General features: G+C 44.9%; 1 protein-coding gene across 1 annotated transcript; it reads right to left on the bottom strand.

Moving 5' to 3' along the window:
* Window positions 1-1007: 1007 nt before the first annotated feature.
* Window positions 1008-4226, bottom strand: LOC118903738 (protein HIRA-like). Its single transcript, XM_036869144.1, is given in 1 exon segment — window positions 1008-4226. A coding segment is annotated over 1 exon segment (3057 nt). The 3' UTR covers window positions 1008-1169.
* Window positions 4227-13945: the final 9719 nt, after the last annotated feature.

Below are 13945 nucleotides of genomic sequence, written 5' to 3'. Positions count from 1 at the left end.
TGATTTACAATGTTGTGTTAATATCTGCTGTACAGCAAAGTGATTCAGTTATATTATATATATGCATATATATATATATATACATTCTTTTTTTAAAATATTCTTTTCCATTACGGTTTATCATAGGCTATTGAATATAGCTCCCTGTGCTATACAGTAGGACCTTGCTGTTTATCCATCCGATATATAAAAGCTTACATCTGCTAACCCCAACATCTCACTCCATCCCTCTGCCAACCCCCTCTCCCTTGGAAACCACCAGTCTGTTCTCTATGTCTGTGATTCAGTTTCTGTTTCATAGATATGTTCATTCATGTCATATTTTAGATTCCACATATAAGTGATATTATATGGTACTTGTCTTTCTCTTTCTGACTTAACTTCATTTAGTATGAAAATCTTTAGTTGCATGCATATTGCTGCAAATGGCATTATTTCCTTCTTTTTTTTTTTTTTGGTATCCAATGCGTGTTCATTTATTTTACACTTACAAAAGAAATCGCCCCATCCCCCCCAAAAGTCTCTTTTTACAAACATTTAAAAATTAAAACTAAATGAAGATAGACAAGTTAATTTCAGTACAATTATTTTTCAATGTAGCTGTCATAATTAGAGTTTAAATTATGGAAAATTTAGAGTTTAAATCAGGAAATCCTGATTATTGGCCAAAAGGAAAATTCCATATTACAAGTTAGCAAATTCTAGTACAAAAATAGTCCATGTGTTGGAATAGGCTTTCTTTTTACATAGATCTCAGGTCAGTCTACTGACTGCATAATACGCTAACGTCTCACGGTTCTCTCTTTCACAAATGGCTCATTCGTCATAGCTGGAGCAGCACGGCGCCTATAGGGCTAGTGTCCACCTGGGGACCGTGCTGGAGACGGCAGGCCTGGGCTGCCTCACTGGCCCCGGGGCAGCTGGGCAGAGCCCCAGCTCCGCACCGGGGTCCTGGAGGGAGGAACGAGTTGCAGGCAGAGCCGCTCCCCCTGAGGGAGAAACAGGCCCAGGACACAGGGGAAGTGTGCCCAGGGGCTGGGCCCGTACTTGTGCAGGACAGCCCACCTCCTGCCAGTGTCTCCTCATCCTGTAGCCCAGCGAGATAAGAGGCCGACCTGCGTGTCCTCAGCGGCGAGAGTGTGGCCCTGCCCTTGCTGTGGCTGGGCAGGCTACTTGTCCCTCAAGATGTCGAGCTGTTCCTGATACTCGGTGAAGAGGCGCTGGAAGCGGAGGTTCTGCCCTATGACTGGCAGCAGCTCCTTCAGCAGGTTCCTCTTCCGCAGACCCACTACTGTTGACTCCCATTGGCTTCCAGTGGAGGAGTGAACGGGCCCCAGTAAGTCCTTGCATATTTCTCGGAGTCGGTATTCAAACCCTTCATTCACGAGGTATCGCACGTAGAGGAGGAGCCAGTGGCGGTACTCGTGGCTGGAGCGCAGGGTGAGCGCTGCGGCGACCTGGCTCTCCAGGTAGGCCAGGGTGGTCTCCTGCTGCACCGTGTGAGGCACGGAGAAGAGCCGGGCTGCCTGCCTCCCCGAGGTGGAGGCGCGGCCCTGGACTATGGCTAAGGGTCCCGAGCACAGCGTGGCGTCCTGGGGTGGCAGGCTGCTCTTGAAGTCTGCACACTGGGCCAGGGAGTCCTGCTTGTCAGAAACCAGGTTCCACGCAGACAGTGATGGGTTGAAGCAGTAGGCCTTCCCGTCCGACAGGTTCATCACGGGGATTCCATGCTGCGTCAGCAAGATCTGTGACACTGTCATGTCACTTCCTCCCAAGATGGAGTGTAGGGACTCTTCCTTCACCACCACTATCTGCCTGTGCACATCCCAGACAGACAGCGTGGCTGTGACGGTGAGGGCCATGACGTAGGAGCCGGTACAGTGCAGGGTGGAGATCGGGGATGGCAGCAGGATGGGAGGGAGGAGGCGACGACCACAGGTGGAGAACACGGACAGCATCCGCTTTTCACAGGCGACACACACCACGTCACAGCTGCCGGCAGCGGTGAGGATCTGGCTGGTGAGCACCGTCTCCCACTGCTTCCCTTCCCGGCTGCACTTCAGGCGGCTCAGCTTTATGCCCCCCACGGCTGTCACCTCGTTCTCCACCTCTATGTACATGGAGGGGTCAGAGCTCACCTGCAGGGTGAAGGCTTTCTGGGGGCCCGGCATGGGCAGCTTCAGCGCAGCTGCTGGGACGGACAAACACACGGCGTCCTTCTCTGCGGTCAGGGCAGCTGGGGACTGCACAGACAGGGACATGGGCATGAGCCGCGAGTCCTTCCGAGGCCGCCGTTTCTTCTTCTTCTCCACCGTTTCCACCTCGAGCTCCAGCTTCCGCTTGGAGAGCGAGGAGGGCTTAGCCACAGGGACCTTCTCGTCGCTGTCACTGTTGCTCTCCAGGACATCCCGGGGCCGCAGCTCCTTCACAAGGCTCTGCTCTTTCAACCTTTCCATAGCCGTCGGGGTCAAACCGGCCAAGGCAGAAGCCCCCGGCGTGGCTTTGGAGCGCTCCGTGAATCGGGAGTCGAACGCTGTCATAGGTTCGATCTTGGACGGGGTTGTCAGGATGGAGGGGGACGGTGCAGCGGGAGCAGAGGCCGCATTCACGCTGTCCTTACTGACAGAATCGCCCACAGGCCTGGTGCCGGTCGCCGCCACAGGCTCTGTGGAAGGCTTCGAGGTGCCGAAGGGGACGGGGGTGCTGGAGTCCAGCGGCAGCAGCTGCGGGCTGCTGTGAGAGGTGAGCATGGTGCCCGCCAGGGAACCCGAGAGCGGGATGCTGTTGGAGAAGGCCGTGGAGAAGTCCCCAGTGTCCAGCTGTGCTATGCAGAGAGGCGTGATTCTCCTCCGACCATCTGCTGTCCGAGTCTCAGCTTGTTTCTTTAAAAGATTCTTCCTAATGTCCTCCAGACTCTCCCCGTTGACGACGCCAGTGACCGAGGTAGCGGAGCCTGTCTCTCTGGCCGCAGAGCCCTTCTGGTCCAGCTGCTGCTGCTGCTGCTGCCTCCGCTGGTACTTGAGAATCTCGGGGTTCTCTATGACGGCGGTGGAGAGCTGGGTCTCGGTCATGATGGCCAAACTCTTGCCGTAGGTGGACTGATGGATGCGGCTCTTCTCCTCCTCGCTCAGGGGGTCTCCGAGCTCGTCCTGGGAGAAATCCAGCAACGCCACAGAGCCGTCCATGGAGCACACCAGGATGCCCAGCCCGTTCAGAGTCCAGGAAATGTCCATGATTGATTTGTCAAACAGCTCATGGATGACAACCAAAGGCCGTTTTAGACACGTGAGCCAGACAGAGAGCGAGCAGTCCTTGCTGCCGACAGCACAGCAGCAGTACGGGCAACTGGGTTTCGCAGAGCTCCCGTTCTTCTGCTTCTTCTTGAAGATTTTTGGGTTGAATTTCACGACAGTCACAGCTTTCCGGTGCCCGACAAAGTCCATGTTGGTCTTCCAGCCCTCCCGTTCGATGATCTGGGCAGTGGGGCCGGAGTTGTTCATGGCGTGGGCGGACACGAGGTAGTGCCCGTCAGGGGACCAGCTGAGCCGCAACACGTGGGTCGTCCCTCCACACTCATCAAAAGGCTTGGTGATGCTGGTCTCTAACTGCCAGTCCAGCGTCCTCCACACCTTCAGGCTGCGGTCGTCGGCTTGAGAGGCAATGTATTTACCAACAGGGTCCCAAGTCAGGCCCTTCACCAGGCCAGAATGGCCTCTCAGAGTAGCTAGGATTTCTGGGAACTTCGCTGCGTTCGAGATGACCACGGTGTTGTCCACGCTGCACGAGGCCAGCCAGGCGTCATGGGGGGACCACGCTACGTCCATCACATCGCCTGAGTGACTCCGCAGGATGGAGACACATCGCCACTGCTCCACGTTGGCAAGCTTGCCACTGGAGCCGAACACGGTGCTGGGGCCGATGTACGTAGCCCGCTTCCACACCATTATCAGTTTGTCATCTCCCCCAGAAGCTAAATACATCCCACTGTTTGACCACCGCACGCAGTTCACACATGCTAAGTGATTGTCCATCTGGCAAAGCATCTTGGGGACATTTTCATCCTTCTCGTCATCCTCCTGGAGGACTGGAGACATATTCCAGATTACAACCTTCCCAGAATCCTGTCCTTGTCCTCCAGTTGCGAACTTGGTCCCGTCCGGGTGAATATCAACTGAAAAAATTGGCTTGCCATTGTGGTTGACTCAGGTCGGCTTCAGGAGCTTCATTGTTCGGCCGCCGCTGCCGCCGCCGCCGCCGCCGCCGGGCTGAGGCGAGAGCCGCGTCCCTCAGCGCGCCCGGGCCGTGGAGCTGCCGCCGCACGCCCGCCCGCGCCGCCCACCCTCCAACCGCCGCCCGCCCCGCGCCCTCAGCGCCGCCGCGCCATCGTCGACCCGCGGCCCCCGCCGCCGCCGCAGCCGCCACAGCCGCATCCCCCGCGCCGCTCCTCCTCCGGCGGCTCCCAGGCAACGCCCTATTTCCTTCTTTTTTATGGCTGAGTGGTATTCCATTGTATAGATAGATGCCCCACATCTTCTTTATCTGTTGATGGACATTTAGTTTGTTTCCATGTCTTGGCTATTGTGATAGTGCTGCTATGAACATAGGGGTGTACGTATCGTTTTGAATTATGGTTTTGTCTGGATATATGCCTAGGAGTGGGATTGCTGGATCATATAATAATTCAATTTTTCGTTTTTTCCTTAAGTCCTTTGCTCAGAAACCTAATAGTTTCTGATTGTCACATCTTGTCTTCCCCTCTCCCCCACACCCCCGCTGTGGCTAGAATTATTATATGTGAATAATTCAGGAGTCATATTCATACTATTTCTTGTTGATAAATCTATTAGGCAGGCTTTTGGGTACTGATTTTTTAGTTAGTCCAGAAACTCAGTGTAGAAATATCTCACCTTATAAGATCCATTTACTTAGAATTTAAGTGAAAGGAAGGTGTCATTTCTTTGCTGCTGTATTTTGTCTCACTACCCCTTCTTGTTAGTTTTCATTTTTGTCTGTAGTTTTCTATGTAGATTCTAGAAAATAAAACAGGAAACACATTCAAGGAATCCCCTATGTACTCGATTATCTTTAAGAATACATGATTCTGATCACTTTGTTAAGGTGATATTCACCAGCTTTCTCCACTGTAAAGCTGCTATTTATCCTTTTGTAATTAATCAGTATTTATATGGAGATGCTTCGAGACGATGTAAATATTCTGTTCCTCATCAAGCTTTTATTCACTAACTTAGTCTCTGTTGATAATTGTTGCCTGGGTCAGTTATTACTATCGTGAGCTCCAAAAGTGATGATTTTCAAACTCACATCATGTGTCCCTTATGTAATGCATTAGGAATGACAAAATATCACATATATGGTGTTCCTACCCAAAATGTATAACTTGAATCTGATCATGAAAGAAATCAGACAAGCCAAAATTGAGTATATTATGCAAAAGAAATGGCATGTAATCTTAAAAATGTCCATGTCGTGGAAGAAAAAGAAAGGCCGAGGAACTATTACAGATCAAAGGAGCCCTAAGAGACATAAGATTTAAATGCAATGTGGTATTTAAATGGATTGGGTACTGAACCAGAACAATTCACCATAAAGGGCATTATTGGGACAACTGGTGAAACTGGGGTGTTGACTGTGGATTAGACAATCATATTGTATCATTGTTAAATTTCACAAATATGGTAACTGCACTGTGGTTATGTGAGGAGAATAGCATTGTTTAATAAATATATAATTGGTGCTAAGGAGTAATAGGGGATGATGTAGGTAACTTACTCTCATGGTTCAGAAAAAATAGTACACATATATATTCAATTACAGCAAGAATGATAAGAGTAGTGTGGCAAAGTGTTAACAATGGGTGAATCTAGATAAAGGGCTCATGAGAACTCTTTGTACTACTCTTGCAATTTTTCTTTTAAGTTTGAAATTATTTTAAAAAATTCAACTCTTGCTCTGCATAAAAAAAATATGAGTCTATGATCTTGGACATTTATTGTTGTTTTTGAATATGAAAAATCTTTTTTAAATACTATATTAGAAGTCTGTTCTCCTTTTGGTTTATACTTCTTACCTGCAAGAAACTTCTCTGTATATGTATTCTCCAATTGTAGAGAAACCCCTATTTACAAAAACAAGATAGGTGAGACTGTATAGTAAGCAAAGGACACTAGAAGTACTGACACAATCAAGCCTTTGGGAGCCTGGAATATCAATCATTGCAATTAATGATTCAAAAGCATCTCTGTAAATCCAGCTCTCTTTACTTCCCCTTAGCAGCTTGTGGCCACTGGTCTCTTGCCTAAAGATTATGCTATTGCTATTCTCAGGACTTAGCTTTTCTCTACCGCTGATTTCCTCTACTATATCTGTTTCTCCTTGTGTATCTTGCCTTCAAAATTTTTCAGAGGAAGGTTTGGTTGGGTTACTTAGTCAGCATCTAATATTGAGCAATGCCATTGGGTGGAGTCCAGTGCATCTCAAAGGCAGCTGGACTCCCCATGTCAAGCTTAGGATCCCAGTTTGATGTACATCAGAATCAACCCAACTATAAATTCATAGCAGAGATGGTATTCCATGTTATAGCATGAATTCGAGTTATGGCCAGTGGATCATAGAACGCAAAGAAAAGAAACCTATGAGACTAGAACAACTCGTGTCACTTTCTTCAAAGGGGTCATTCCTTCCCCCCCTCACTCAGATATGTCAGGGAAAATGAAGGTTGGCTAGTGCCTATCTGAGTAAATCTACCTATCCCCCATGGAAACCAAAGGTACTTTATCTGTGCTACAGCACAGGTATAAGAAAGCATGGTCATTTGTGCCATGAAACTCACGGAGTTTGAAATCAAAGAGACCGGCTCCAATTCCTACCCCCATCGCTTATTGGCTTCATGGTTTTGGAAAATTAACTTGTCTGAATCTTGTATTCCTCACTGGTCAAACAAAGATGACAATAATAGCCCCTTGGAGGAGATTAAACAAGGTGATATGTACAAAGCATTTAGCATAGTGTTTGGCACATAATAGGAGGTCAGTAAATGACAATGGTTGTTATTATTACTATAAAATCTGCTTTAAAGCTACTGCCTATGTGCAGCTAAGGGCAGTGTATAAAGCTTTTTTCACCATATTAATCTGTAGGTGTGAGGATCTGCCCTGTATTTTCGGTTCCTCTGCTTTCTGACGCCGTTTTAAAAAGAATATTTAAAATTTTTTGAAATTGTTTAAGACTCACAAGAATTTGTACAATTAGTTCCCATGTATCCTTCACCCTGCTTCATCCAACGATAATATCTTATCAACATTGTATTTGTCTAAACCAGGAAATTGACATTGGTACCAACTATGAACTCAACTATAGAACTTATTTGAATTCACTGGTTGATTTTTTTCCTCCTTTCTTCCAATTCTCTTTTACCACAATCTCTTTCTTTCTCTTATTCCTGATGCATTTCTAGTTTACAGGTGACAATTTCCAAACTTAGAATTAACAAAAATGAAGCATCCTATTTCATTGCACAGTACCACAAGATGTTTGTGAGCCCACGTTGTCATAGTCATCCTACTCCCAGAAAGGTGGGCTGAGACCTCTCTGTAAAACATTGGTCTTTTTCTTTCTGAGAATGACCTGAAGACTAGCAGAATGGCTCTTCCAATGGCTCTTCTTCTTACTCAGAAAGAACCACATGGAGTCTGGTAGGAGTGGGGGAGAAGCCATCTAGTTGGGACCCATACTCCTGACAGGTGACCCAGAAGAGGAGGGGGGATATCACAGGCTCAGGAATCTTCCCTGGGGAGTGAGGGATTCAAGCCCCACATTGGGCATCCCAGCCCTGGGGTGAACATTGCACCCCAATGTTCATAGCAGTACTAGTCACAATAGCCAAGATAAGGAAACAACCTAAGTGTCCATCAACAGATGAATGGATAAAGAAGATGTGGTACATATATACAATGGAATATTACTCAGCCATAAAAAAGAGTGAAATTCTGCCACTTGTGACAACATGGATGGAGCTGGAGGGTATTAGGCTTAATGGAATAAGTCAGAAAGAGAAAGACAAATACTGTATGTTTTCACTTATATGTGAAATCTAAAAATAAAACAAATAAATATAATAAAACAGAAACAGACTCACAGATACAGAGAAAAAACTAGTGGTTACCAGTAAGGAGAGAGGTCAGGGGAGGGGCAAAATAAGTGAAGGGGATTAAGAGATACAAACTAGTAAGTATAAAATACAGCACAGGGAATGTAGCCAATATTTTATAATAACTTTGTATGGAGTGTAATCCCTAAAAATATCGAATATTGTATACCTGAAACTAATATTGTAAGTTAGCTATACTTCAGTAAAAATAAAGGAAGCTCCTACTTGTTGCGGTTAGGGTAGTCTTTGACTTACATCTGTTAATGAATAAATAGCTTCTATCTATCTGGGATAGAAGAATTAAGAATTAAGTTTTCCAATTCAAGATTTTGATTTTATACCACTTTTAATTAATGATCTAATGAAGTGGAGAAATTTTTACCTTTGAAGAGTAGATACTAAGTAATTTTCTCTAAAGGAAAGAACTGCTTTTGGAAAAATACATTGGGAAGTACCGGGTCAGAATGTGAGTCCTCCAAGAGTGGGTGTGAGTAGATGCCGAATGCCTGAAGAAGGGCGTTCCTCTACCTGAAATAAGAGCAGGAGTTCGTTGTTTTCATCTCAGAGGGAAAGGGATGTGAGTGGCTACAGGACATTCTTGAGGAGGTGAATGCTTATGATTCCTCTTAAGATTATTTATATTGCTATAGTTTGAGCCCCTCTTTTATCTTCGCCCAAAACTCTTCAGTGAAGTCTGTTAAACTCATGTTCATTCGTGTTTTTCATGTGTTCATGTATTCATGCATTCATTCAACAAATTTTAATTGAGCAACTTTTATGTTCTCAGTATATTCAGGGCTTTGAAGTTACAGCAGTGAACATGTCTGAGTCCATGATCTCTTGGAGCTTACATTCTACTTGGGTAGACAGACAATAAACAGATTAATAAATGCACAACATGTCGACAAACTCTCCAATATTATGAAAAACATTAAAGCAGGGTATTGAGGTAGTGTGTTATTTTAGGTAGGGCGTGGAGGAGGTGACATTCATTCCTGAATGAAGTGAGGATGAAGTCTGGAAGAACAGTGTTCCAGGCAGAGGGAACAGCAAGTGTAAATGTCTTTGAGGAAGAAGTCAGCTCGGCATGTTTAATAGAAGATAGCCTCATGTGCCTTGTGACCCGTGAGAAACAGGGAGAGTTTTAGGAAATGATGTGCATGATCGTTATGGAAGATAAGAAAGGACTAAGTTCCGTGTAGTGAAATGAGTGGAACAGAAGAAACTTCCAGAACCCAGGGGCCTGAAAGTTGTGCCGGCTTTGAGAGTGTAAGCCATCATCTCCTTACACCACGCTAGAAAACTTAGATACTAATTTGGATTTCCGAAAAGAAGGGACTGGTGAGGGCTGAAGACATTATGGTTTCATTTTGGAGGGACAAGGAGACACTATGGTTTCCTCTGACGGAGTACTTTAGAAATACTTGAACCTTTATCAAAATTTTAATTTTAGGTCATCATAGTTTTCAAGAAGCCATTGTGTCACTACTGTTTAATAAGACATTAAATTCTGGTAATAAAATCACTAGGATGTAAACTACACAAGAGAGCATCTTTGTCTTGTTCCATACTTCTCAGCTCCTAGGGAAGTGCCTGGCACATAACAGGAAATCAATAAGTACTTGCTAATGGAGTGAAAGTAACAAATCATTCAAGTTTGAAATCCAAACAGTACACATACCCATCCTTAAAGAAGTAAATTTGTTTATTTATTTGAAACTTTAATATCATGGATAATTATGTATTTTTCTCTAGCCAGAGGGTAAATAGCACACAACCCATGATTTCATCTTGGCTTCCTAAGGAGGATATTTTTTATGAAAAAATATAATTTGATCACAGAACATCTGTAATAGCTTCCAATATTTTCAAGTAATAAATGCTTAATTTAGGTAGCCAGTGTTCCCAGATTTAGTGACGTATCTTATTACCCAGAAGAATTGGTTTGAATAGCGTCAATCTAAATTGAAAATATGCCAGGTTTATTAACACCAGCATTAACAGACTTTTTAAATTGCTGATTCTGTCAATAATATTGTTTACTGTTGTTTCTGAAAAGAGTCAGATAAGTATTTCTCTTTTTATAACTCTTATTTGATAACTTTTATTTCATATAGGTGTGGAGTGGGGTAAAGTTTCAACAAAAGCGCAAGAATACAAACAAAATTTCATGATGTTGTTTTATTGCTGTAAAAATAAAGGTGTTTTAGTTTGCTCCCCCAAACAGAAGTTTTCCTTATCAGAAACTTTGAATGTACTAATGAATTAATTAAAATTTGCTGTTTTAAATGTACAGATTGATTCTCTAGAATTCTGGTTCTTAGATATATTTTTGATGGAATCTTCAACATTTGTTTATCATATAGCTTTCAGTGTGCTAGAGGTGTGGCCAAACAACACAGTCGAGAAGAGTCTACACTGACAGATTTGCCTAGGGCAGGCTTCAGCTGCAGAGAGCTGCCCTGACTGAGGTCACACCCTCTGGGGCCAACCGCACCCAGGGACTGAGCCAGGCAAGGCTGTGCAGGCCCCAGCATCCCAGCCCAACACTGGACAGTGCTGACAGCCAGAGGCCCGGCAGGTTGGTGAGGCTCCGTCAGGCCTGCTTCCCAGTTTGCCATCTCTCTCTCTGCCCAATCCTGTTTCCTCCCCTTCCTTTTGGTATGTGTTGATTATGACTCTAATAAATACCTTGTACCCCACATTCCACCTTAGCATCTGCTGTTCTAAAGAATCCCAACTGTGACACCCAACGAATGCCACACAGTAGCACAAATTCAGACCTGACACAAGCCCATGGAACTGTCAACAGTTTAGCTGTGCAGACTCACTCTTACCATATTATTAACATTCCGGTGATGCAACTTTATATTTGACACCATTGAATGTTTGGGGCTCTATTTATAGTGACCTGGTGGATTTTTGTTTTATTGTGTTGTATTTTATTTTATAGTGTTAATCAATACTTTAAACTTCCTCTCAATTTTCATCAAAAACAAGAGTTTCCTTGTTCCCTCACCCTCTCCACTGACGGCTAGGACAGTAGCAGACAGGCCAGCTATCTTTAGGGAGGAAAGAATGGCTGCTTCTCTGCTTCCTTCTCAACTGGCTGATGGAGCGTCAACCTCCTCCAGGGCCAAGGCCGGGGAAGGATCGTCCCAGAGCACACATTGCCTTTTGCTCCAGTCGTTGGAGCAAGTGCAGGCACCTCCTGGACACTTATAGAGTATTCAGCTGGAGTGCTCAGACTTACTATATCCGAGCACTCCAGCTGAATTTCTAATTTAACATCCTGTCTCCTACAGTGATTTCCACTTTCTTATGCTTAGTATTTGTGTGGTCTATCTCTTTACATTCTTTCATTTTCAATTTTTCTGTGTCTTTATTCCCTAGAAATATCGCTGGTGAAAAGCATGTAGGTGGGTATTTTTATATGCAGTCTGTCAGTGTAAGTGGCAGAATTGGCCACCTTTCCAGACAATCCTATGGCTGCCATATGTGAGTAGTAGGGACTCAAGACCTTTCCAGGAGCACTAATGGGGCTGGCAGAGGTTGCTGGTGGCAGCCTCAGCCTCATCTTTCTGTTTTCATCATGGACCTCAGCCTGTCCACCTAATCAGCCTATGTCCTCAGCCTCTTTACTGTCTTTTCCCAAACATCAGAGAATGATCTGATTGGTTCATCCATGGACAAACACCAAACAAGTGTTCACTTTCTCATGGGAAAACTGCATTCTAGTGGACAAGAGAACTCCTCTTGATTTAAAGCTAGAGGAGAAAACACCTAAATATTGACTGGGGAAATTTTTGTAGAGGTCTCACAGAGGCCAAAGGAGAGCTATTACTCCAAAAATCTGACCAGGCAAGAAAAGCTAACCTTTGATATGTTTCCCTATTAAGGACTTCTACAAGGGACAGACACATTTTTGATATACTGCAAACACAAAGATGTCACATGATTAAAATGTTAAAGTGGAAGGAATGAAATTGGGAGGTTTTATTCTCTGTGGTGGAAAACAAGACCTCTATATCAATTAGAAAGCTTTTAGCTGCAAGTAAAAGGTTCCCCAACTAACAGTGGCTTAAGCACTATGACATTTAGTTATTTCACAAAGCAAGGAATCTTGAGATTCCAGTTTCAGGGCAACAGTTTAAAAAATGTCTTTAAAGCCCCAAATTCTTTTCCATCCTTCTGCTTCTCATTCTCAGAATTCCTTTTTATTTTGGTCTTGGTGCTTGTGCCTCATTGTCACAAGATAGCTGCTGTAGCTCCAGTCATCATGGTTACATTCAAAGAAAGGAAATAGGCACACGGCCCATGGCTGCCATCTTGAATCACAGTATCCATGCAGGCCCACCAAGCTGAGACATCAGGCGCAGTGGTTCTGTGCTGGGAACTCTAATCCAACGTGTAAGGTGCAAGGCCTCTGCACAGGATCCCTACAGGCAAGTGAAACCAAACCAAGCACAAAAGAAGAGCTACTTTTTGCATGAATTACCTGGACATTTTCCTCCAAAGAAAATGAAGTTTGAGGAAAATTCCAGCAGACTGATTTAGACAAAGTGTGCTCCATGAGATAAGGGACACATCTGTCTGGTTCTACACTGAATCTCAAGCTCTCACCTCATAATTTCTCACTAGGCACTCTGATCTGAAGTGCTGGGTGCGATGCCACTGCATGAAGCACCCTGTGAGCAAGTGAAACTAGACGAAGCACAAAGGAAAAGGAAAAAAAAAGCAAGCTGTAAACACTCTGAAAAAAATGCCTCTGCACCTCTAGCTCTTGTGGAGGTTGGCATCTTCAGTGGAGTCTCCTATTGCAGGGGGACCTTCAAGATGGCGGAGGAGTAAGACGTAGAAATCACCTTCCTCCCCACAAATACATCAAAAACACATCTACTTGTGGAACAACTCCTACAGAACACCTACTGAACACTGGCAGAAGACCACAGACTTCCCAAAAGGCAAGAAAATCCCCATGTACCTGGCCATGTGGCTGACATGGTCTTGGTGCTCTGGCCTGATGTCAGGCCTGAGCCTCCGAGGTGGGAGAGCTGAGTTCAGGACACTGGACCACCAGAGACCTCCTGGTCCTACATAATATCAATTGGCGAGAGCTCTCCCAGAGATCTCCGTCTCAGTGCTAAGACCCAGCTCCACCCAATGTCCAGCAAGCCCCAGTGCTGTACGCACCATACCAAACAACTGGCAAGACAGGAACACAACCCCACCCACTAGGTGAGAGGCTGCCTAAAATCACAATAAGTTCACAGACACCCCAGAACACACTGCTGGACGTGGCCCTGCCCACCAGAAAGACAAGATCCAGCCTCATCCACCAGAACACAGACACCAGTCCCCTCCACCAGGAAGCCTACACAATCCACTGAACCAACCTCACCCACTGGGGGCAGACACCAAAAACAATGGGAACTACAAACCTGCAGCATGCAAAAAGGAGACCCCAAACAAAGTAAGTTAAACAAAATGAGAAGACAGTGAAATACACAGCAGATGAAGAAGCAAGGTAAAAACCTACCAGACCAAACAAATGAAGAGGAAATAGACAGTCTACCTGAAAAAGAATTCAGAGTAATGATAGTAAAGATGATCCAACATCTTGGAAATAGAATAGAGAGAATACAAGAAACATTTAACAAGGACCTAGAAGAAATAAAGAGCAAACAAACAATGATGAAAAACACAATAAATGAAATTAAAAATACTCTAGAGGGAATCAATAGCAGAATAACTGCGGCAGAAGAATGGATAGGTGAC

The sequence above is a fragment of the Balaenoptera musculus genome, chromosome 11 (assembly GCF_009873245.2).
Source record: "Balaenoptera musculus isolate JJ_BM4_2016_0621 chromosome 11, mBalMus1.pri.v3, whole genome shotgun sequence".
Taxonomy (NCBI): domain Eukaryota; kingdom Metazoa; phylum Chordata; class Mammalia; order Artiodactyla; family Balaenopteridae; genus Balaenoptera; species Balaenoptera musculus.
The sequence above is the reverse complement of the archived record's forward strand: the minus strand, read 5'-3'. Positions and strand labels throughout refer to the sequence as shown.